Below are 27,272 nucleotides of genomic sequence, written 5' to 3' on the forward strand. Positions count from 1 at the left end.
ATTGACTCTTTGATTTAACTGAATGATTGTAGTTTCTTGGTGTTATTGCAAATAATCAATGATCAAGGGTAATTATATGAATTGGGGAGACTGTAATGAAAATCCTACCCTTTACCAGCTATGCTGTCTGACATTATGAACATTTTCCAGCCTACTTTAAATACCTGAACTATCCTTAAATAGTTCTCTCTTATTTTTGGAACTTTAAAAAATGTTCTCAGGACTCAGTTGTATATACTATTGATTTTAACCAAACATTGGGAAAGAAAAGAATACCTAAGATAAATGAATAATTGCATTATAATTTTAAAAAGTAAGTTATGATACAAACATGTATTTCTACCTAAAGAAGAGGTAGAATCATATTTTATTCAGAATGAGAGATTAGGGGTGCATAGGTGGCTCAGTGGGTTAAGCCTCTGCCTTCGGCTCAGGTCGTGATCTCAGGGTCCTGGGATCGAGCCCTGCATTGGGCGCTCTGCTCAGCAGTGAACCTATTTCCCACTCTCTCTTTGCCTGCTGCTCTGCCTACTTGTGATCTCTTTCTCGGTCAAATAAATAAGTAAAATCTTAAAAAAAAAAAAAAAAGAACGAGAGATTATGCACATCATTTTCTTTGGCAATACCATGTGGTATTTATTTTAGAAGAAAAATACTTAGAAAAACGTTCTATTTTTTATAAGAGGAGTGGTAAACTAAGATTTAATTCATATTAATACACAGTAATCTTGTATCCTTACATATGCCCTCATATGTTCTTCCTAAAGATAAAAACGAATTCACATTGTAAGTTCTCTTTGTTAGGAACGAAGCACTTACCTTTATAAGTTTTGAATAAATCAGAGTTTATATTTGTGTAATAAAGTTCTATGGTCTTCTTTTTTCCCTTGGTCATTCCATAATTTATATATGTCCTTAAAATATTGACATTTAGTGGATATTTTAATAAAATATAATTAAGAATACAGATATTCTTAATCTCTCTCATTGACATTTCTAAACACAATAGAATGAAAATATATGGTGAGAAACTATAAACAGTTTATTGAATTATCTGAGAGTCATTAGCTACATGTGCCTATTTATATTTACTTTGAAATTAATTAAAATCGTATGGAATTTTAAAAACCTATCTTTTGTCACATCAGCCTCATTTCATGTGTTTAATAACCAAATGGAACCAATGACTACTTCATTAGACAATGTACAAACAAATATTTCCATCATCACAGAAAGTCCTATTGGACAGAGTTGCTACACACGTGCATACACAGTGAAAATAAAAGCTTCCTTCCATATCACTCATTATCCTTCTTGAATATGTCTATGTATACATTGGTACCAGATAATATCAATGAAGATGTCTGTACATCTTCATAGGTCTGTACATAAACAATATATTTCTAAATATATGCACTCTTATGTATGTGTGTGTATGTATTTAATGCCAACAACATGGAGAGTCTACACTTTTTATCAATTTAATAGTGTAACTTGAGGATCTGTTTACATGAAACCTTTTGTTTTTGTCTAACATTATTTAGCGGTTATGTAGATTTTCTTTGCATCATGTACTATGTATTTATTTCCTGTTGCACATTTGTAAATATACTTGGCAACCATTTTTGAAATGTAGATGTAGGCTAAATTCATACAGTAGTATTGCTGTGTCAAAATTTAATACTGTCACATTGTATCAAGTCCACCAATGGTATATGATATTGCCTACTACTCTACTCTTGCTGTCTCTCAGTCTTATCAGCATTTTTTATTAGTATCAACTTGGCTGATGGAAAATAGCCCTTAATTGCTATAGTGATATGTATTTACTGAATTATGAATGAAGCTGAGCATCATCTTGCCATATGTGCATCGGTAGTTGGTTCAGGTTTTTTTCCCAGGAATTCCTTTGTGCAAGCTTTTCACATTGGGTCTTTGCATTGGTACTCATGAGCAGCAAAATTTTTTTCTTTAGATATTTCTATTTATCCTTTATCTTAGTGGAATTACTCATTCACTACCATTTGGAAAGTCCAGTGAAAAAAAATTTTAATCTCTTAATTGTTATGTATCTATTATTAACTGGTAGAAGAAGAAATAAGTAAGGAGTATTAGAAAGAGAAAGACGGACAGTGGGGAAAGTTGTAGATAAATGTCTGTAATGAACCCATTCAGCCATAAGTACCTATTTAATAAAGTTTAAAAGCATCATCTGTCCTATAAGATCTTGTAAATATATCCCTTAAGATTTTCCCTTGATTTTCCAAATGCAATAAAATTCATATTAAAACAACAAAAAAGAAATGTACAAACTGAACACCTTCTTCATGCCTTTGGCTTAAAACAAGCTTCATTGGAGATTGAAATATATACAGAAAAGTTATTGATATTTGTCTTCTCTACATTTCATGAGAAGATTAAAGGTATTAAACATTTCTGAGAAAGGAGACAATACAAGGAAAGATTTTTATATTTGGGGCATTAAAATGCCCTGTTATTCGATGATAACTCTTAAACTAATTTACTCTGGAAATTATTTTTATGTCCATCTTTGGATTTCTGGGAAATGTCTAACAGATCTCCTAAGCACAGTTGAGAAGACACCAGCAATGTTGGCAACTGTGACTATGAGATGGGAGAAAAGAACCCAGTCCTTCTGAGCTGGGGGTTTGGGCTCAAGACGCTGAATCTGGAGGCAGTTTTTGATTGTTTCTTATTGTCATTCCAATGGATGTTACTGGATTATACAGGCCCTTTCTTTCCCAAATAAATGGAAAGTGCTATGCTACCATGGAAGTAAATTTGAAATGACTCTTTTCCTTCACTCTAGCCATTTACGTTACCAGGGAAGGGTCATGTATGATATCTCTGCTTTCAAATAGATATTGACAAATGAGAAGGAAATGGAGAATCCATTTATTATTTTGAGTCTTGAGCATGACTATTAAAAGATAACTTTTTAACAGAAATACTGATGTTCATAAGCTGAAACCCAATCCTTGTTATTCTTTGGCTATTCAAATAATTTGCATATTCAGAATCTTCTTTAAATATCATATCCTTATATTTTTTGCTGTTTGTATCCTGTATTTATTATACCGTCATGTTAAAATTGGAGTGTACGGACAGATATTTTAGGATACAAAAGAATGTCAGGTAGTAAATGATAAAGACATGGGAAAAAACATTAATTAACCAAAAAAAAAAATAGTGTAACTAGTATATAAAAAAACCCAAAACTCTTCCAATTCTGTTGAAAAATGAGCAAAATATATAAGTAGACTTTTTACAAAAGGAAACATTGTTGGTGAACAAATAAATGCTTAATGTAATTCATAAACAGAAAAATAATGGTCAAAAAGGAGATTGCACTTTACATCTATCCATTTGGCAAGGTTTAACTGGGATTACCAAATGTTAGAAAGAATGTGGAGAACAGGGTCTCTTACTCATTGCTGACAGGAGTGTAATTTGTGTTTTTACTTTGGGTAACAGTTTGTCATTATAGTGTGAAGTCGAGTATTCACACGCCCTACAACCCACAAATTCCTCCCTTTGTACCGTAAGAAAATGGTTGCTTGTGTGTATCAGGAAACAGGAACACAGAGATTTATTCAGTCATAGTTGTACACAACCCCTGGTGTCCTCAACTGAGCTTAGGGTCAATTAATGGACATTTCTGAGAAAGTGGACAATAAAGAATGATTTTTAGCTATGGACCATTAAAGTGCAATTTAGTAAATGACAACTCAGTTTTTAAACTAATTCTCTCTGGGAATCATTTTTACATCTTTGGGTTTCTGGTGAACATCTAACTCAGTTTGTGTGTGTGTGTGTGTGTGTGTGTGTGTGTGTGTTTGCCTGAGTACCATATTTAGTCTTAATTGGCTTTGAAGTCTAAAAAGAGGAATTAGGCAGCCCGCAACTTCTTATACTTCCCTTTCACTCAGGATTCTGTTACTGATTCATGCAAATTTGCATTTAGCTGTAGTTCACTTATTTTCATGACTGCTTATAAGATATTCCATTCTTTTCATGTTATTTTCATGGTTATATGGTTTATCATTATTTTTATATGTTACAATATATTGGTTGTTTATCTGATATTCTGATATCTACTGGGGCATCCTGTATTTTTATTTGCCAAATTTATCATGAATTGCACTATGTCATGATGGAAAAGTTGTGATTAATCTAATTCTTTAAAATATCAACTCCAGGGCACCTGGATGGCTCAGTTGGTTAAGAGGTTAAGGGTTTGCCCAGGTTAGGATCCCAGGGTTCTGGGATCGAGTTCCTCATCAGGCTCCTCATCAGGCTCCTCATCAGGCTCCCTTCTTAGTGGGAAAGCTTGCTTTTCCTCTCCCTCTGCCTCTTACCACCCCTCCCTTGCTCCTGTTCATTCTCCCTCCCTCTCTGTCTCTCTCTCTCTCAAATAAATAAATAAAATCTTTTAAAAATGAAATAAAGTAATGACCCTATTAATTAGGTCTGTGAAATCCTAGTCTCTAATATTCACCTGACGGAATATTGTAGCAAGAATAGACTGAAGCAGTTAGCTACTGCAGAGCTCCAGTCTACCCATCCAATCATATAAGCATTCTTTTTATTTTATTTTATTTTATTTTATTTTATTTTATTTTATTTTATTTATTTATTTGACAGACAGAGATCACAAGTAGGCAGAGAAAGGAGGAAGCAGGCTCCCTGCTGAGCAGAGAGCCCGATGCGGGGCTTGATCCCAGGACCCTGGGATCATGACCTGAGCCGAAGGCAGAGGCTTTAACCCACTGAGCCACCCAGGCGTCCCTCATATAAGCATTCTATTGAACATATATTAAGCCATGATGTGGGCATGATGTGGAAAACTTCTGATGTGATTATTTTTAGGACTTCCATAGCTTTTCATATCTTTCTATATGCCCTCTTCTTCTTCTTTTTTTTTTTTTTCCAATTGAAGAGTATTTGCATTATTTTCAGGTGTATATCCTAGTGATTTGACAATTCTATAGGTTATGCTATGACCACAGGTGTAGCTACCATCTGTCATCATACATCGCTGTTATAATACCATTGAGTATATTCCATATGCTGTGCCTTTCATCCCCGTGACTTACTCATTCCATAACTGGAAGCCTGAGTCTTTGGCTCTCCTTCAACTAGGATCCCCCCCCGCCCCAGCCCCAACTGATCTCCCCTGTGGCATCATGAGTTTATTCTCAGTGTTATGGATTTGTTTCTGCTTTTTGTTTATCCATTCTTTTTTTTTCTTTTTTTAGATTGCACATATAAGTGAAATCATATTTTGTCTGTCCTTCTCAGTCTGACTTCACTCACTTTAGCATATCTTCTAGGTCCATCCACGTTGTCACAAATGGCAAGATCTCATTTTTCTTTATGGCTAAGTAATGTTCCAGTGTGAGTGCGCATGTGTGTGTGTACATTCATACATAAATTGATGCCACCTCTTCTTTATCCACTTGTTTATCAGTGGACACTTGGGTTTCTTCCATGTTGTAACTCCTGTAAATAATGCTACTGTAAATAAGCACATGGGTGTATGTATCTTTTCAAATTAGTGTTTCCATTTTCATTGAGTGAATGAATACTCAGTAGTGGAGTTACTGGATTATATGGCATTTCTATTTTTAATTTTTTTAAAAAGATTTTATTTATTTATTTGACAGACAGAGATCACAAATAGGCAGAGAGGCAGGCAGAGAGAGAAGAGGAAGCAGGCTCCCTGCCGAGCAGAGAGCCTGGTGCGGGACTTGATCCCAGGACCCCGAGACCATGACCTGAGCTGAAGGCAGAAGCTTAACCCACTGAGCCACCTAGGCACCCTCTATTTTTAATTTTTTTGGCAAACATCTATACTCCCTTCCATAGTGACTCCACCACTGTACATTCCCATCAATAGTACCTGTAGGTTTCTTTTACCCCACATCCTCACCAACACTTACTATTTCTTGCCTTTTTGATTCTGCCATTTTGATAGGTGTAAAGTGTTATTTCATTGCAGTTTTGATTTGCATTTTCATGATGATGAGTGATGTTGAGCATCTGCTCATGGGTCTGCAGGTCATTTGCATATCTCTGTTGTCCTATTCTTTAGTCCAGCTGCACCAGAATGTAACCACTTAAAAGAAAAATATGTTCAAAATATGATGATTAGAAAGCCCGACAATTTGAAGAGTCAGTAGAATAGCACTGTCTGAATTTCCAAGAAATAATTTATATAAATATACAAATTATAATATTCCTTTCTTTCTCTCTCCAGCCAATGCTTTTCTAATTTATTGACTTTTTGGGAGGAGGAAAATTGACACGCTTCTCCTCAAAATCACCTTGTCTGCCCTTTTTAAAAAGTATTAATAGAATTCAGAGACTATTAGTTTTCACCGTCTTATTAAAGATAAAAAATGTTTGTTAAATGTTTTAGTGACCCAAATCAATAAATATTAATTTAGCTGTTCACATTTATAGAGCAATAAATATATATGTGATATATATAATATAAATAATATATATATGTGATAGATATAAATAGCAATAAATATATATACTCTACAGAGGTTAGTAGGTACCAGTTCATTAGTCTTAAAAACTACCTACTTGGACCATGGCAGTTTCTGGAGTTAGTTTTACAAAATATTCTAGTAGCTATAAGATACATGGTTCTTAGAAAAAAAGAAAGAGACCATCTATTGTATTTATGCAACATGGATATCTTGGGTATCTCAAAGAAATATAATTCAAACACTATACTAACTAATTGGGTAGCTAAGAGAAGACAATGTGAAGAAGAAATACACAATAAAATATTTGATTTTAAAATTCCCTGCATATAAACACAGTTATGGCTATGAAGACAAATCATGGCTTTGTTTAGAGCTACAGGGTAAAAAATAACCTATTTGCCTCTTCTTCATTCGTTTCATTTGAAGGCAGGCAGAGAAGGAGAGCCAATTCTTAGCATCATACCATGGACTGCATGTTGGTTTGCCTTCTTTGCTGGCCTTCCTTGAGCTTCTTTGCCTTAGTATCACTCAGTTAGCTGCATGGTGACCATTTTCCTCCTCTCATCCATTTAACTGTTTTCTAAAATCCTTCATCATGTGTATTTAATGGTCTTTTATGGACTGCAGTATTAAACTTATTCGTAATATATACTTCACATATTTGAAACATTAATATTTTATTTTTCTAGAATAAGAGATGATTTTTCTTAACATTTTCATCAGGTATCAATACACTAAAAATGTGATTTGGTAATGAGGGAGGTTATGGCCCAAATTAATTACAATAATTATAATTACAAACATAAGGTGTGTGTGTTTGTGTGTCTGTAGGGAGTTTGGTAGGGTGGAGGGGCAGAGAGGAAGGAAAGATCATAGCCCCACAGAGACCTACCTTCTTGTTTTCATTATTCTTTATCTGTTAAAGATATAACCTCCTGTGCTTTAAGGCTTAGAGCATTATCCAGCTCAAGTTCCTGGGCCAATTGTTATTTTGTTTTTTGTTTCTGCTTTATTTATTTATTTATTTCTAAGTAGAGATGCCTATAAATATTTTTTATCACCAACTTGTTACAAGAACTAGAATAATACTCACCCAAACTGGACAGTTCTTATGCTTCACTCTTAAAGCAGCCCAATCCTTCTTACCAGTTTGTGCTAATTTTAACCCCATCTCTGATTCTTCTCCTCTCATTCCATTCTCTCTCTACCTCAAGTCATCCAAATGCATGTTTTATATTTTCTGGCACTTCTGACATTTAAGTTTGTATTTAATGATTTCTTGCCACGATCTTCAGTATCTGACATCTTGGAACACTATCATTATCATATTTCTACCTCTAGTTATAATGTTTCTGACAAGAGTGAATCATTGCAGTGGAGCCTCTTAATAGGGGCATTACTGTAGCAATAAAAGATGTAAATCGCAGTTGCAAACACCCTAGAAGAGCAATCATGAAACAGTGATCAATGATTAGATGAACTGCACATATAATTACATACATATAAGGTCAGATGAATCACTTGAGCTGAAAAGGACAGGAAAGGTTTAAGAGGGAGAATTAGAATATTTTAGAGAAATACAATTTGAGTAGGGAGCTGATAAACTCTTGAAAAGATTACAGCAAGTGGGGAAGGTTGAACAAAAGTGTAAAAAAAAATGCACATTTAAATAAAAGAATTAGTAAAACAATTCTTGTGAGACCTCCATTGTTACTGATCCATTCCTAGTGGAGCATGCTGTTTTGGGGATTTTATCCCTTTTCTTTGAAGGGGATGGGTTCGCACTGAATATAAACTTTTATCTAATGCTCTGTGTAACTGATTAATAAGGCAGCTCCTACATATATCTCTTAAACTTGAGGTTTTTACACAAAATATCAAACTTTCCCTGTTGGATACTATCAAAGGACTATAACCATAACACGTCTAAAAATGGCATGTTTCAAAATTTCCTCAAATTAAGCTTTTTTTTTTTTTCTCTTTCCCAACTTAAGTTGTAATAGCAACATTAAGCCAGTGGTAAAAACTTGAAATAAAAATTGTTTTGCATACTTCCTGTTTCTCAGTGTTTAGACCTAATTATTAAATTCTTTTGTTTTTATCAACCATCTCCCTTGAATCTGTCCCTTCCTCTCTATGCTCTTGTTTCATCCTTAACTTCTTGGCATTGCTTGCCCAAATTGCCTTGAGAGCTTCTTACCAGAGCTAATGACTTCATGATGTCATCAGATCCAGATCATTTTTTACCCACTGCCAGAGTAATCACTCTAAATTCAAATCTGATTTTGTTGCTTTTTTGGGCTCTAAACTTGACCATTCATGAAAACAGTGATCAGCTGTGCTATATTCATGTTAGCAATAGTACATGCATTATTAATATTGGCAGTAATCCATAGGGCTAGCCCCGCATCTTTCCAGTAATCTCTTTAAGCTTCTTGTGCATTTTGTTTAGCTTATTCTAATAACATAGTCTATATTTTCATTTATCTGGAAAACACTGGATCATGAATTTTTCTCTTACAGTACCACAAAATATATGAAAAGAATACCATTCTGTTCTTCATTTCTTTAAAGAATGTGTTTAGTTATTTTATTTGAGAGAGAGAAAGCATGAGAGAGTGAGTGGAGGGAGGAGTAGAGGAAGAGAGAGAATATCAAGCAGACTTCACTCTGAACACGAAGACCTATGCTGCGCTTGATCTTACGACACTGAAACCATGACCTGAGCTGAAACTGAGAGTCAGGTGCTTAACCGACTGAGCTACCCAGGTGTCCCACCATTCTGTGCTCTAAATCTCATTGCATTGTCTTCTTTCCCTTCCTTCAGCTTTATGGCAATTATTATTTTTCCCAAAATTAGCAAAGTGATGGCCCCCAGGCAGAAATTGGTATCTGTAAATATATTTAAAAGTATTGGGCTATAGTTAAAAATCAGAAGATTATAAGTTAAAATCTTGATTTCTGACTGATCTTGAAAAAAAATGTAGAATACTAGAACACTGTATCACTTTCCTATAAGATGATGCTTATCTGGAGCTGAGGGACTACTGCACCTTTTAGACAGTCTGACTAGTCCATTTACTCTCTTTATACCCATATAGCTTAATTCTGCCGCTCCCTATCCAGTCCCTTTCGGCTTTTGGGTTTGAGACTTCTACCCTACCATGGACCACAGAGAAACAGTGCTTATCTTATCTTCTCCAATAAGAGATGGAAACAATTCTAGTGAACTTGGTCTCTCAACCTTATAGCACTCTCAGTGTCTGCTGTGGTACTGGTCATATTGTGAATGTTCAATAAATATATTTTGGTAGAACTGAATGACACATACAAATGAGACACAACAAAATCTTTCCAAGCTGCCCAGAAGAATGCATTTTTTTTCTCAACTTGATCAACTGTCTTGTCTTCCTCATTTAATTGGTTTCATTAACCATGTGCATGATTATTTTTCTGTTCATCCTACCTCACTTGGCTTTAGTTTAATGTTCCTGGATGGCAGAATTCATGCATTTTAATGTCCTTTGTGCAATGTCCGATGTCAAAGAATGCTCTCGTAGGCATTATTGCTAAATAATACTAATAAACACACATAGAAACTATTTCTGCATCCTTCTATTTCAATAGTAATTAAGTGACTGAATATGTGGGTAACATAATAGTGTTATTGGCAACACTAATTTAACGTCCTATCAAGTTGAGTCTCAACCAGAACTATGCTAATGTCTGTAATTAGGGTCAGTGTAGAGCAAGGGGTCTCCTGTGGCTGCAAGAAAGAATGAATCTCTGGGATGCAATAGATGATACCATTAAAGGCTGTGCTAAGGGTGATTTGCCTGAGACTTCTGGTGTCCCTTGACTAAGCTGCGTGTATCATCAGCGAGTCCCTTTGCAGCATCTGTGATCTGCACACAGCTTTCTCAATTCAGAGAAGGTTCAGCAGCTTGGGCCCCTGAAAAGGTATTTGGAAAGTTTCCCAGTTTGTGTTCCGCATAAGCTGGAGGCAGTATAGTGATAATTAATAAAGTGTCAGACTAGATAATTGTAGGAACTGTAAAAGATACTAAAATGTTGTGACCAGAGGCGCAGACACACCTGTGAACGTGTGAAGTTAATTTGTGTGAGGAACGTCACGTGAGAGTGGATGAGGACTAGGAAGGTGAAATGTTCTTTGACTAATTCAGATGGGGAAGCACTCTTCCAAAACATAAAGAAAGGAGCTCTGCTGGTGGGATAATGCAGGGTTTATTAAAGGAGTTCCCGCTGTATTCTTTTGTTTTGTGTGCTCACCTGCTTGACCAATTTTTAAATTACAGTAAACCTCCCCTTATTGTGTTACAATATACCTCTTAGTAGTGTAATGTTGAGAGACATGAGACCTTATTTCTTCATCTTCACCCTAAATTTTGTGCATGACTAGGGGGCCTCCAGGTGACTCAGTTAAGCGTCTCCCTCTGGATATTGGGCTCAGGTCATCTTCTCAGGGTCCTGAGATTGAGCCCCGCATCTAGCTCCATGCTCAGCAGGGAGTCTGCTTGAAGATTCTCTCTCTCCTTCTCCCCCTTCCCCTTGCTGCCCCCATCCCTGCTTGCTCTCTCTCTCTCTCTAAAATAAAAATAAATAAATATTTTTTAAAAAATTCTGTGCAGACCAATTTCCATCAGGTATCTGTACATAGTAAGTTAATGACAGGGAAAGGAAGATAAGGATGAGGGTACCTATGTCAATACTAATCATAAGAGGTTGAGAACTATTGAGAACTATAAAATTATAAGCAATTTACAGAGCTGATGATAGATGAATGGTAACTCTGTTGTTGTCCTTGTTTGTTGTTATTTCTATTTTTTATTGAAATAGATTAAAAATGAAAACTAATACCTTTGAGATGCATTACTGCCAATGATTATTCTGACCTTCTCCTAAAGTGTCTTATACAAAGGCTGTGTAAGATAGATGTATGTAGGCAAACCCTCCAAATCTTAGCATTGCCATAGAATATTATTTTCTTCCAGACCACTCCATTCTCTTGCCTTTCCGTTTTACAGATTAACTGTGTTATTCCAACACAATTTCATGACACCATGGGTATCCTACCAGTTGATTCAATTCTAACTAACCAGAATTAGTATAGACCCTCCAGGTTAAGGACTTGGTGACTGACCCCATTCAGATGCCACCTGCATGTCCCAAGTCTCCAGGCTACCTGCATTTCAGTATAGCTTGGCTATAAATTTGGTGGTTCCCGCAATCTTCCTTCAGGTTTGATAATTTGAGAGAAAGATACAGAAAGTGCTATACTTATGAATACTGGTTTATTTTAGAGGCTACAGATGGAGAGCCAGATGAACTGGTAAATAGGGCAAGTCCAAAAGGGTCCCAGCGTAGCCTCTCTCTGTGGAGTTGGGAAGTGCCATCCACCTAGTATGCTGATATGTTTACTAATAAGGAAGTACCTCCAAATTTCGTCATTCACAGATTTTTTAAGAATTTATTTATTTGACAGAGAGAAGCACAGCGAGAGAGAGAACACAAGCAGAAGGAGTGGGAGAGGGAGAGGCAGGCTTCCCTCTGAGCAGGGAGCCCGACGCCGGGCCCAGTCCCAGGACCCCAGGATCACGCCCTGAGGCAAAGGCAGATGCTTAACAACTGAGCCACCCAGGCACCCCCATCATTCACAGATTTTTATGGAGGTCTCACTACTGGCATGATTGGCCACATCATTGGCCATGTGATTGAACTTCATCTCCCATCCCTCCATCTGCCCTGACCTCCAGTTTGCACAGAAAGTTCTAATTCTTTAATCAGATGGTTGGTTCCTTTGGTGGGCAGCCCCTTCTCCAAAAGCTGTCTAACAACCCTCCCCCTACCTCTACTACTTGAGTCATCTCACTGGCATAAACCAAGTATGGTCAGAGGGAGCTAATAATTAATTAATTAATTAATTAATAATAAATGGCATTCCTATCACTCAAAATTCCAAGCATTTTAGGAGTTTTATGCAAGGAATCAGAGCAAAAGACTAAATATGTTTTTTATTATACCACACAAGCCTCTGTCTCAAATATTAATTAGTCTGAGTTTCTTGTTTTTTTCCATTGTGTTTTGGGGCTTTCTAAGTATAAAAACCCTTACTTCACCCTTTTTCATTTTTCTCAGACAACAGACTTGTAGAAATTGGCCTGGCATAAGGTGTATGAAATTATTTACATATGTATTTCTCTGCCAAACCCATACAAACTAGTTTGCCTATAATGTAGACTTTTGATGCATTAAGTCAACTTGTTTGACTTCTCTTTAGATCTGAAATTAAATGTAATCTTTATTTCAGATGAAATTATTTTTCCACTCTCAATACATTTCTCCTTCATTTTATTTTCAATTCTTTGTGACATCTGGTCTATTCAATGATAGAATTATAGGATCAAAATCAAGCAGGTACAGTGTAGTTATAATCAAGTATAATCAGTTATTTGTGTTTTACTTAAGTTTACTGTGGGAGTATCCTCTAAAGAGATTCTATCTTTAATATGAGTATCTTCTTTTAAATACAAGTATGCAACCTATAAGAAAAGAAAAGTACAAAGAAAAAACAGCATGTTACTGTTTCTTTTTTTAATTTAATTCAACATGCAAATATAAAAGTATTTTGCTTATGAAGTTGTGATTTTTTTGCCTTATTTATTATAATGAAACTATTAACATAGTCTTTAAATGACGACATGTAAAAAAGATACGTTAGCAAATTTTCTTCTTAATGAAATGTCTAACATAGCCTCCAAGTTTTTATATCTATTTGAATAATCATACATAAATATATAGATGTATATGCATATTTATAATAGGAATGAAAATGCCTGCACCACTCATTGTGTTGTGATGTGAACTGAGATCTTTTAAATTATCTACCTACCCAAATTCATATTAATGTCTCTGCTATTAAGATTTTCACAGCTTTTTTTTTTTTTTTTTTAAATTTCTAGGTAACCTTCAAAGCATCAAAACATTCAGTTTCACCAGATTTGAAATACGTTCTTCTGGCATATGATGTCAAACAGGTAAAGTAGTGATCTTCGTTGAAAAACTTTTCTTTGTGATGCATTCAGGTAACAGGTCATAGTTTTACTTGGTCTTCTACTCACCTAGAGAAGAGTTGGCATATCCAGTAGCTGCAGGGGGATACTGAAAACCAATATTGCATGAGAGGTTTGGAGAAAGTGTCCTGTCTTCCACACCAGGCTAGCAAATGCCTGGCACACTCTGCTAAGTATGTGTGCCAGTCCTAGTTTTTTCCTTCCGAGGTGGGTGTGGCAGGTGGTTAGCAGATCTGACAAATGGAGGCTTTTGCCATTTTCAGGACAGCCTCATTATAACGTAAGTGTGGGAGTTTCCTGATGGCTCTGCCCTGATCTGCAGTGTGTGTCATGGGAAAGGACTGGTGAAAACATTGATTCACGTTATGGACAGTGGATTCTTTGGTGGTATTTGAGCATAAGCCTTGTGATTATAGAAAATTCTGAAAGTGGGTCAAACCAAGGAATCAGTTCTGAACAAACAAAATGTTCTAATTGCAATTAGCATTTCATTACTCTGTGTCAGCTCTACAGCACACAATTTGAGCAATATGTATGGTTGTTGAGTGTTTTGTATTTAGATATAATTTGCACTGTTAAGAAGCAAAGTAAATGTTGAAAGGCAATTCAGCAGATGAGTTTCTATAGAAAATAAATGATTGGAAATCATTCAAGAAATTTTTATGTGCTCCAAGACAATAAAAATTTATAAACTTAAGGCAGGAGGCCTCATAGAATGCATTGAAAGGCTTTGAGCACATGAAATTTCACAGTTCAGAAGACCTTCTATGTAATGACTTTAGTCTTTGGTCTTTTAGAGTACACATGTGCTATACTTTAGATATATTAATATATTTTTATTTAAAATAATTTACCCTGCAAAAAACAGGGAGATTGTAATGGAAGACATCGTTCCCTATTATAAATCTTAGCACTTCTACTTTAATTTTGCTCTGTAATATCCCTATTCATTGTGATTCTGAAAAGTGCATGTAATAGCAAGAGAAAACACTTGTTTTTTAAGCAACATATTACAATTTCCCAATTTTTAAACTATTTAAAGTATTTATCCAAAGATTTTTAACTTACTGTAAATTTGTATTAAACTGATAATGAACTTAAGAAAAATCATATTTCTGTAGACACAGTAATCAAGACGATGTGGAATGAACAAAGGGATAGACATAGAGATCAATGCAACAGAGTATGGAACTAAGAAACAGACCCATACAAATATGCCTAAGTGATTTTTGGCAAAAGTGTAAAAGTAATTCAGTGGAAGAAAAAATACACGTGTGTAAGTCTTGCACTATATAAAATCTCAGAATGGTTTCTGGGTTTAAATGCAAAATGTAAATTTATAAAACTTTTAGAAATATCAAAACAGAGCAGAAAATCAGTGTTATGTAGGAGTAGGAAAAGAATTCTCAAATTATACATCAAAATCACAGTATGAACAAGGAAAAACTATTGGCCTGTAAAAGACCTTGCTCTGAGGATGAAAATCTAGCCTACGTCTGGAAGAAGATATTTGCTGTTCCCATATTCAACGAAGGACTGATATCTAGAATATATAGAAAAACTCTCAAAATTCAAGTTACAAAAATCAAAACAGCTATTCAATCAGAAAATGGACAAAGGCATGAGACATTGCATTGACGAGGACATAAAGATCACAAATGAAGCACATGAAGATGTGTTCACTTCGTTAGGCATTAAGTAAATACAAATTGAAACAACAGTGGAATATCACTACATACCTATCAAAATGGCCAAAAGATAAAAGAAATAGTGTCTACACCAAACCAGAGCAAGCACCAGGAAGCTAGATCATTCATATGTCCAAGCTGGGCATGTGAAATGGTTCTGCTACTCTGGGATATGATGTATAAAATTGGGGAGACTGGATATTTCAACAAAATGCATCATATTTATCAAAAAGTACAGTGAACACCAGAACCCACGTATCTATGGACCAATCTTAATATTCTGTCTCTTATTTTTGCTTCACTTCAGGAAAAATACATATATTCTATGACACATCAAGCTCTGGAAGTGAGAGGAAGCTATTATTTTAATAAGTAAAAAATAATCAAGCTAAATGTCACAATCTTAGAATACTTCGTTCATTTTCTTTCGTTTTGCTTTGCTTTGTTTTATTTATTCATCATGTATTAGGAGCAAACTACCAAGCTAGACATAAGGCATGGGATGTGCGTGTGGAGGGGGGTGTGGGTGTGCACACACGCATGCATATCTACTTCAAGATGCAGTCAGAGGCAAGATGATACAAACACATATCCACTATACACAGCATTGTGTGAGGTGTTACAGGAGTGGTAATATTAAAGAATAGAGAATATTTCCATTCAAGATAATCATGCCTGGAAAGGAAGCATAGGGTAAGATCTGAAGAGCAAACAGGTAAAGACGAATAGAAAAGCTTTCCAGATGGGCCCATAACACAAGGCTTCATGGAAGGAGCATTAAGTCCTTGAGGAATCACACTTAATTCAGACTATCCAGCTCACTGGTAAATAAACAAACAAACCTATACACCTAGTGGAGACCCCAAATTATATAAGTTGAATTCCATTTTATTCTTCACAATTTGTACTGAGAGCCTTTGTGATCTGATGGTTTTAGAGTAGTCAAATGCCATTTTTACTCTGTGTGTGTCTGACTGTATGTGTTTGTGTATGTGTGTGCATAACGCCCATTAGCAAAGATGGAAAAAAAAACTCATACAAAATCCAACCACCTAAACACATCTGCTAAAATTATTTTGGTGTGTTTTATTCCTTTTATGCCTTTGATATGTAAAAGTAGGTAAACAAAAATTATCACACATTAAGCATTATTTTAGGCAGGTATTATTATCCTGATTTCTGAGAGAAGTTAATCTCAGACAAGCTGAAAAATGCAGGATTTGATGATTAAGAAATTTATCTAAGATCTTTCAGTTAGGAAGTGATAGCCACACACTTAGAAATTGGCTTATATAATATTTTGTCTTTATTTTCATTATAAGGCAGATGAGCTGAACCAGAAAAACAGAATCAAAAGCTAGATTCCAATGACTTACAGATTCTCCCTATTGTTAGTTGTCTTAGTTGTCTTCATGTTTTGAAATATTTTGCAAATATTTTTAGTGTATTCCTTTTTTCCTGAATTTAATATTTCTATAGGACACATTGATGTAAATCGAATTTCTGCACAGAAATATATAACATTGTTTAACTGAACTGAAATTCACAATAGTTAGCACAAAATAAGCTTCCTTAAAGTGTATAATTCAGTGACATTTAGTACATTCACAATGCTGTACAGCTACCACCTCTGTTTAGTTGTAAAGCATTTTTATCAACAAAACAGATAACTCAATACTCGTTAAACAGTCAGTCACCAATCTCCTAGCCTACCATACCTTTCAATAACCACCAATCTGATCTCTATCTCTATGGGTTTATGCATTGGAATATGTAAATGGAATCCTATGACATGTGACATTTTACTGGCGATTTTCAGCTTACCGTAGTGTTTCGAGGTTTATCCACATTGTAGTATATGTCAGCACTTCATTCATTTTTTATGGTTAAATAATATTCCTCTGTATGAATGTATCACAATTTGTTCACTTATCTTTTGAGGAATATTCGCTTTATCCCCAACTTTTGGCTATTCTGAATCGTGAGGCTATGAACATTTGTACACAAGAATTTCCTGAGTACCTGTTTTCAATTTTTGGAGTATATTTTGAGGTGTGTAATTGCTGAGTAATAGACTAATTCTGTGTTTAACTTTTTGAGGAACCACCCAACTGCTTTCCAAAGTGGCTGTACCATTTTATATTCCCACCAACAGTGGATGAGTTCTGATTTCTCTGTATTCTCACTAACAGTTGTTATTTTCCATTTTTCTTTTTATGAACTATTCTAGTGTGTATAAATTGGTATCTCATTGTGGTTTTGGTGTACACCTCCCTAATGACTAATGATGTTGAACATACTTTCACATGCTTCCTGGTCTTTTGTTTTTCTTCTTTGGAGGAATGACTACTGAATTCCTTTGCCTATTTCTTTTTTTCTTTCTGTAGTTGTGTTTAAGAGTTTTTGGTATATTCTGAACAGTAGACTCTTATATAGGACTTGAAAATATTTTCTCCCACTCAGTGGATTGTCTTTTCACTTTCTTGATAATGTCCTTTGATGCATAAATTTGAAAAATTCTGCTTAGGTGTAATTTATATATGCACATGCTTTTGGTGTCATAGTTAGGGATCCATTTGCGAATTCAAGATCATAAAATTTTACCCAGTGACTCTTCTAAAAGTGTTATACTTCTAGTTCTTATATTTAGGTTACTGATTAATTTTGAATTAATTTTTATATAGTTTGAGATAGTTCAATTATAACACAATATATAGGCTCATGCTGTATACTGAAACACTTCTTCCAAAATGGTTGTGTTGGTTTATAACTTTTGTTAGGCACTGTATGTTCTGTTATATTACCATCTTTACCAGCTTAACACTGTGTTTTAAAGAAAAAATAATTATTAACTTGGTAATCTACTATCTACTAATTAAATATATGCAAACATTCTATCTCACACACACCCTACCCCCCGTCAGTATTAGTTTTATATTACTATGCAGTAAACTGCCCCAAACTTAGTGACTTTAAAAAAAAAACATTTACTGTGCTCAGTTTCTGTGTAATGGAATTTGGATTTGGCGTGGCTGGGTAGTTCTGGCTCAGGATTTCTCATGAAGTTGCAGTCAGCTGTTGGCTGGGCTGCAGCCATCTGTCTGCCTAACTGAGGTTGAAGAATATACTTCCAAGGCCCATCACTCACATGGATGGCAAATTGGTGATAACTGTTGGCATGAGGCTTTGGGTTTGTCCCGTGATCTTTCTGAAATGCTGCTTGAGGGTCCTCATAACATGGTACCTGGATTTCCCCAGAATGAGTAATATAAAACATAAAGGCAGAAACTTAAATGCCTCATATGATCCTTTCTTAGAAGTTACCTGTTAGATGCACCTGGGTGGGTCTGTCCATTAACTATCTGACTCTTGATTTCTGCTCAGGTCATGATCTCGTCAGGCTCTGTGCTGGGCATGAAGCCTACTTAAGATTCTCTCTCTCCCTCTCCCTCTGCCACTCCATGGCCCCTCCTTGCACTTGCTGTCTTAAATAAATAAACAAATAAAAGTTATCTGTTACTTTCATGAACTATTTTTTTAATTCAATTTATATATAATATATATATATTTTTAAAGATTTTGTTTATTTATTTGACAGAGAAAGATCAAAAGTAGGCAGAGAGGCATGCAGAGAGAGAGAAGCAGGCTCCCCGCTGAGCAAAGAGCCTGATGTGGGGCTCAATCCCAGGACCCTGAGATCATGACGTGAGCCGAAGGCAGCAGCTTAACTCACTGAGCCACCTAGGTGCCCCTCAATTTATTTATTTATATATTTATATTTATATTTATATTTATTTTTTTAAGATTTTATCCATTTATTTGACAGACAGATCACAAATAGGCAGAGAGAGGGGGGAAGCAGGCTCCCTGCTGAGCAGAGAGCCTGATGGGGGGCTTGATCTCAGGACCCTGAAATCATGACCTGAGCTGAAAGCAGAGGCCTTAACCCACTGAACCACCCAGGTGCCCCTCAATTTATATTTTTTTAAAGAATTATTTATTTACTTGAGCGGGGAGGGGCAGAGGGAGAGAGAGAATTTTAAGCAGAGTCTGCACTAAGCGTGAAGCTTCTGATTGTCTCTCAAACCTCTGTGCTTGTCCAAGCAGACTGTTGTATTTTCAGACGTTCTCAGTAGTTGAGGATGTGCCAATACCTGTCTGTGTCCCAAAAAAGAGGGTCTCAGCAACTAGAATCAGGCTGAGTAGAAGATAGGTAGACCTCAGACAGCAGCTCTTTAGAATATACAAATATATACAGTTCTGTGGTGGCCCTGCAAGTTTGAGAGCCAGATGTTCTTAAGGTGTAGTTTTTCTTTTTCTTTATTATTATTATTTATTTATTTATTTATTCTTTTTGGTCATGTAGGTCAACTCTAATTCAGTGTGGGAGGAAACTACTAAGAAGTGAGAATTTGGAGGGACCATCTTAGTGGCTGGCTTACTTAGTCCCTTATTTTCTTATTTTATATGCAAAGTATACTTATTCTCTCTGAGGCCCCCCATATTTTCATCCATTGCAGCCCAGTGTTTTTATTAAGCACATCTAGACCTTGAGATGTCTCCTCAAGCATGGCTCCTTGGCTTTAGTCATTTGGGTGTATTTTTATATATTAATACATTAATTTTTTTGAGATTTTATTTATTTATTTGAGAGAGAATGAGAGGGAGAGAGAGTGTGTATAAGACAGGGAAGGGTCAGAGGGAGAAGCAGATTCCCTGCTGAGCAGGGAGCCCAGTGAAGGACTCCATCCTGGGACTCCAGGATCATGACCTGAACCGAAGGCAGTCGCTTAACCAACTGAGCCACCCAGGCACCCCCAGAATTAAATATATATTAAATATATTCACTTACACATCCACATAAATATAAAAATACATATATATGTATTTCTTAGGTATATATTTCTTATGTATTTGAATACTGGTTTGATTAACATTCCCAGCACGTATTTTCAGATTTTTTGGTTTTATTGTGAATAATGTATTTATATATACCATTCCTTTATCTTTTGTAGTCTTTGTATATTTTTTAAAACATACATTTGTGTAATTCGATTATTAGTTTTATTATATTTTTAAAATCGTAACAGCAATTTTTTATATTTAATTATTTTCTTAAGAGAAAGTTTGAATTTTGTGATAAAATTCATGTTTTACTTAGCTGTGCTTTCTTTTGCCTCTAGGCTTAGAAACATGTCCAGCAATATGGAACAATATCATTGTGCTTTTCCCCCTTTTTATAGGTTTTTATCCATATATATTTATTCCATTATATTTTCAACTGTATATGGTGGTGATTAAAACCAATCTTCCTAACAGATCATAATAATGGGAAATATGTGTCTTTTATATAAGTGAACATAGTAATGGTCACCTGGGAAGACCACAAAGGAATATTTTTGATGTATTATTAGAGGGTCACACAGCACGTTTGAAAGATGTAACCTGACTCACGGTACCACACGTGTCTTCAGCCTCTGCTTCCCCATTGCTGTGATGAAGAGAAAGAAAATATAAATACTTCTCAAACTTACTATCTTGAGTAACTGATATAAAAGTAAAGTCATGTGATAGTAATTCTGCCTTAAAGATTCTGTGAGAGAGAGCTACTATAAAGGATCTAGTACTATTTTTTTTTATTTCTTTTCAGTGTTCTAGAATTCATTGTTTGTGCACCACACCCAGTGCTCCATGCAATATATTCCCTCCTTAATACCCACCACCAGGTTCACCCAACCCCCTACCCCACTCCCTTCCCAAACCCTCAGTTTGTTTCTCAAGAATCCACAGTCTCTCATTGTTTGTCTCCCCCTCTGATTTACCCCAATTCACTTCTCCTGCCCATATCCCAATGTCCTCCATGTTATTCCTTATGCTCCACAAGTAAGTGAAACCATACAATACTTGACTCTTTCTGCTTGACTTACTTCACTCAGCATAATCTCCTCCAGTCCCGTCCATGTTGATAACAAAAGTTGGGTATTCATCCTTTCTGATGGAGGCATAATACTCCATAGTATTTTTTGTTTTTGTTTTTTTGGTGTCAGGGTATCTTGCTCAAGAGAGCTGATTTAGCATTTTCTCCCTGGCAGTGTCCTTAATCTGAGTCAAATGTCAATTTAGCATAGGACAAATTTAGAAGGTTTTTTGTTTTGTTTTGTTTTTTTTTAATAGGTCAATAGCTGAATACATCTGTGTGTTACCTATGGGCTTCCGCTATTGAAACATTATTCTGTAGGTTACCCAATGTTGAAATGCTTTATTCAAAGCTTGACTTGATACAGTTTTTCTCTCTGAAGTATGAAAAGTATGATTCTTTTTTCTTAGCTTTTTCCTGTTAACTATACTATTTTGGCAAATACATCAATGATCTGCAGGTGTAGTGTCCAAAATCATAAAGTAAGTATGATTATTAACATAGGTTTATAGATAGTTTTTGAAAATCTGTATCAGGATCTTCATTATAAATAAGCAGTGTAAAATATGAACTAGCAATTTTTAGTACTTTGCAGAGAACCTTCCCAAAATATTAATTTTTGTATTAATATCAATTTTTATTAAACTTGAGCTCAATCTTTTCTCTTGACTATTAATTAAGTCTAATATGGTAATACAAAGACATTTCCTCCATGTATCTTTGTTTACTCTGTACTATCAAAAGTTAATTTCAACAAGGTGAGAAGTTGCTTTTCTTTTTCTGGTCAAATTGATGTTTCTCATTGTTTGGGCTTATAGTGTGTTTGTTTGTTTTTAAAATAAAAGATTATTTATTTATTTATTTATTTGAGAGAGAGGGGGAGAGAGCACAAGCAGGGGGAATGGCAGAGGGAGAGGAAGAAGTAGTCTCCCTGCTGAAGAGGGAGCCGGACGTGGGGATCTATCCCAAGACCCCAGGATCATGACTTGAGTTGAAGGAAGACACTTAACCAACTGAGCCATCCAGGTGCCGTGAGCCCATAGCTTGGTTCTTTGCTCATTCTTCTGTTCTACAGAATTTCAGAATGTTTTATGCTTGTAGTAGGAATTTATAGACACATAAAGATGAATGCTTTCTGACACTTAAGAATCTTACAGTGTGGTAAAGTCTCTAAAAGAAACATTTCACTAACTGTGTATTATAAGGGGGCTAAAGATAATAAACAATGAATCTTGGAACATTAAAAATAAAATTTAATAAAAAAGAATTGTTAAAATTCAATAAAAGCTATTCTCTTTTAATTAAAAAAAGTAAAAAGAACTAAGTGAGGGGATAAAGGAAGAAAGTGCCTTTATGATTGGAAGTGAAGATGAGTCCCCCATCAGGAGATAGAGTATAATATGTTAATCTTCATGTATTGAATTAACATTTTGTACTCTGTAAGTTTGCACAATGTCAGATGTCAACTATATTAAAAAAAAAAAAAGAATAGGGGCGCCTGGGTGGCTCAGTGGGTTAAAGCCTCTGCCTTCGGCTCAGGTCATGGTCACAGTGTCCTGGGATCGAGCCCCACATCGGGCTCTCTGCTCGGCAGGGAACCTGCTTCCTCCTTTCTCTCTCTGCCTGCCTCTCTGCCTACTTGTGATCTCTATCTGTCAAATAAATAAATAAAATCTTTAAAAAAAAATAGTAAAGTTTCCTGCAATGGAGAGATGATGAGCTTACATCATCTCTTGTTTGTGAGTATACCAGGCCCCTAGCATCTTTTCAATCACTCTTATTCTTTTTTGGCAGTTTTCCAAACTCAGGATGAACTGATCTTTTTAAAAAGAAAATCTGATTGAAGTGCCTGGGTGGTTCAGTCAGTCAAGCATCCAACTTTCGGTTTTGGCTTAGGTCATGATCTCAGGGTCGTGGGATTGAGACCTGTATCAGGCTTGTGCTGGGCATGGAGCCTGCTTAAGATTCTCTCTCTCTCCCCTTCTGCCCCTCCTGGCCACTCCCTCTGTAAAAAAATCTTACTGTCATTCTTCTTAAAATTATCCCCCGGCTGCTTTGGGATGAAGACTAGAAGTCATTAAACAGCCTACAAAACCCTGTCTGCCTTTCCAAGCTTACCTCTCACAACTTACCCCTTACTTTCAGCACTTCTAGGATTTCCTACCATACCTCAGAACACTGTATTCCTTCCATCATCTACCCGGAATAAACTCCTACCCCATGTTCTCTCCCTCATATTAGTAATTTTTACTTATTCTTTAGATGATAGCTCAGCCATACTTTTTCATCAGAGCTGTTCTAGACTTCTCTAACTTGGTCAGATTCCCTTATTATAAGATTCATGGTATGCTACCTCCCCTTTGTAGAGTTTATGACAGCTGTAATTGTGTTTAACACAATGCTTGGCACAGTGTTGCTGAAAAAATAATTTAAAATTTAATGTGTAAGTTAATGAACCAGAACCTCTAGCAAATGTTTCCTTAAAGTGCCAAGTGAAAGTAAGTGGCCCGTCTCTGTGCTTTCATGGCATCTGGATGGTACTTCATCTTCATATTTCTGTCATTGTATTGAACCTATTCTTTTAGGAGTGCATCTCCATCACTAAACTATAAGACCCTTAAAGTTAAGAATTTCTCTTCACTTATTTTAATGCCCTCAGAATTTTCTGCAGTAAATGGCTCATAGAAAACAGTCAATGTTTGTAGAACTAAAACAATTATTCTCAGTCTTGGCTGCACATCAAAATCACCTGGAGAATTTATTTTATTTCATTTCATTTCAATTAATTAATTAGTTAATTTTGAGAGAGAGAGAGAGAGCTCAGGATGGGGAGGAGCAAAGGGAGAGGGAGAGAGAGAATCTTAAGCAGGTTCCATACATAGCACAGAGACCAGTGTAGGGCTTGACATGGGGCTTGTTGTGGAGTTTGATCTCATAACCCTAAGCTCATGATCTGAGCTAAAATGTAGAGTTGGATGCTTAACTCCCTGAGCCACCCAAGTGCCCCCCCACCCACTGAGACACCCTTATCCCTTCTAATTTTTCTTTATAGTAGTTGCTGTTATTCTTATTTGTGGAAATAGAGAAACAAAGGAGTTCCCCAAGCTTGTGTAATGTATGATTCAAGATTGAATTTTTCTTTTCTTTTTTTTTTTTTTTTGGAATAATATTTCTTAATAATGGTTCTGAAATAAGGGAACAAGTAGCCATTCAAATATTTGGCCCTTTGAAGACCCAGTCGAAAAAGAAGTTTGAGGTTGGTCCCATATCTGCGGTTTAATAAGCCATTTAGGTAATTCTAATGGGTGCTCAAGATTGAGAACATCTGTTGAGAGGAATTGATTTAAAAAACAAAACAAAACAAAACAAAAACCCAAAAAACTTTTATTTATTTATTTGAGAGAGAGGGGGCAGGGAAGGCAGAGGGAAAAAGAGAATCCTCAGGCAGACTCTGTGCTGAGCACAGAGCCCCTTGCAAGGCTCCATATCAGGACCTGAGAACATGACCTGAACCAAAGCCAAGAATTGGGACACTTATCCAACTGAGTCACCCAGGGAGAAACTGATTCCTTAAAATCCAAGAGCTCTATCTAAGAAAAGATCTAAGAAGCCACAAATTAGCCATGTAGATGAGAGTGATGTAGAAAAAAATACTATTTAAGAAAGATGATCTACTATTTGTAATATTTCAAAATAATTTGATCATGGGTTTGATGTTCACCTGTTCCTTCTGACCTTGGACACCACTCTGACTCATTTTCCCTTCAAGACTGATGCTTAATCTGCAATGTTGTAATTATATGTGGCTTAGTGAGGATACATGGAACTTGGAGCAAAATATGTAAGATTGTATTTAAGCTATTCATACTTAAAGTTTTTGTTGAAGTGTAACATACTCACAAGGACATACTCATGAGGATGAATTTTTACAATCTAAACACGTCTTTATAATAATCACTCAGGTTAAGAAGCAAAACATTACTGTGTTCCTTTGCAGGCACTGCCTACCACAAGGGAGACCACTATTCACGCTTTTAACAGCTTAGATCTGTTTTTGTATTTTATTTTATATAAAGTCGTACATTTTCTGCTCTTGTGTATGTCATCTTTTGCTCAACGAATTTGTAACACATACCTACATTGTTCAGTAATTAGATAGTACCTTGTTCGTTTTCCCTACTATATAGTACTCCACTGCATATATCATAGTTTACTGCTGGTTAGAAGGTAAATCTGTCTGTCTATCTATCTATCTATCTATCTATCAATCTATGTGTGTGTATAATGGATATTTTACTGGATCATTTCTCTGATCACTCATTTTCTTATTTATTTCTTATCTATTACCCTGCTTCTTTTTTGACAACTAGTTAAAAAGAGATTATAGTAGAAGGATCACATTTTTTTTTTGACTACTCAAATTGTGTGTATTATATGAGAAGTGTTTATATTATTTTGAACATACATACATTTTTGCTCTCTTTTTTACAGATGTAGGAGACTTAGAGATCTAACTAACTAACTTAAGGGCCCTACATCACCATTTGAGAGCTGGGAAACTATCCAATCTTTCTAACCCTAAAGACCCTGGTCTTTTGATCACACAGCCATTTTGAAAAAGTCCTTACATATTTTCATAGATTTATTCTGTATTCTCGAATAACTATTTTCTCATTCAAATGAAACCATATCCAACTGTATTCTAATGAAGTAATTGTAAGACAAATGGTACTTGTATTTTATATCATTATTTGCAGTATTCATGTAGCATTTATCATATTTCTCTAGGTTTTACATTTCATTTTTGTATCTGCTTCTTTGAAGTTTTTTTTTAATAGCTAACTAAAACACTGTGGGATGCATTTTGATGCCATAAATTTGAAAATATTAAAGAAGAATAAAGTAGTCTAAAATATGAAATCTAGATTTGAAATCTTGATGATCAGAATACTTGTAGTTAGAAACTCTCTAGTGTTTAATATTGCTTATATTAGGCAAAGTTGTTTTTTGTTGAGTCTAAGTCATACATAGTTTAAATTTAACCATTGAAATCCAGTTTATTTTTTATATTTTCACAATATGTTTGAAACTGCTGGTCCATTTGAATTATTTAACGGTTGAAGTCGTCTTCTTTTAAGCCATCCTTGAAGTCAGTAGTATTTTTATATACACATCTTTTGAATGCATATATAATGCATAAAGACAAGCAAGTAGAAACAAGTATTTAAACTCATTCTCATTTATAGTTTTCTTATTGTTTAGATAAAAAATACATACTAAATGGACTAATGAATAGATGAATTAACCATTTATTTTACATTGTTAACTCCCTTATTGTGTCTTATGTGTGAGGTCAGAAACTTTAATTAAATTTACTGTCATTTTGGCATAATTAGAACTCTCCTTTCTGCATGATGGGACATCAGTCTTCATGAGAATAAGTTCTTTCTGAATAGAAAAGTTAAAAACTGAATGAATCTTTTAAAATTGTGTCTAATGGAAGGAACAAATCCATTATATATGTGATAAACTTTCTGTGCTGGTGTCTGTCTTCTAGAATTGATGCTGTGCAAAAGGACAGTATTGTTATCCTCTAGAGTTGGACGCATTTATTTCCATTTATGTTTCTACGAGTTTGTAACTCTGCAGACAAGACCCTCTTTATGATAAATATCTATTTTAACTAAGAAGTAATCACTGTAAAATGAACCCTGCATGCACCGCTGCCTGAAAAACTAACTCGTCTCCAGTGAATTATCTAATTAAATTCTGAGCCTTAATACTTCAGTGCTTTATAATTACGGACACATATTTAAGAAGTCTGGGGGAGTGCATGATCTGGTCATGGGACTATCTAAGCTATTAAGCTCCATACACTTGGGGCACACAAATATTTCAGATAATCCTGTTAATAATAAACTCAGGGAAATTTCAGCTTTGGAAAGTGACTCTATTCAAATATATGGGACTTAAAGTTGACCCTGAGAGCTTCCTGCAGAACTTACAGAATGTGACTTCTCTGTTCTCTTGTAGCTGCTGTGACTAAAATGTCTCT

The 27,272-nt window shown here is 35.4% G+C and overlaps 1 protein-coding gene across 3 annotated transcripts in view; it reads left to right on the forward strand.

Annotated features, from left to right (window-relative positions):
* The window catches only part of DPP10 (dipeptidyl peptidase like 10), a 1,333,785-nt gene that overhangs the window by 1,022,660 nt on the left and 283,853 nt on the right, over positions 1–27,272 (forward strand). For all 3 annotated transcript variants that reach the window (XM_032856197.1, XM_032856196.1, XM_032856198.1), the window contains one exon: positions 13,502–13,576. In XM_032856197.1, coding sequence (XP_032712088.1) covers positions 13,502–13,576 — 75 coding nt within the window. The remainder of the gene's footprint in view (positions 1–13,501; positions 13,577–27,272) is intronic.

Source organism: Lontra canadensis, unplaced genomic scaffold (assembly GCF_010015895.1).
Source record: "Lontra canadensis isolate GAN:19392208 unplaced genomic scaffold, GSC_riverotter_1.0 scaffold11, whole genome shotgun sequence".
In the NCBI taxonomy this organism is placed as follows: Eukaryota; Metazoa; Chordata; class Mammalia; order Carnivora; family Mustelidae; genus Lontra; species Lontra canadensis.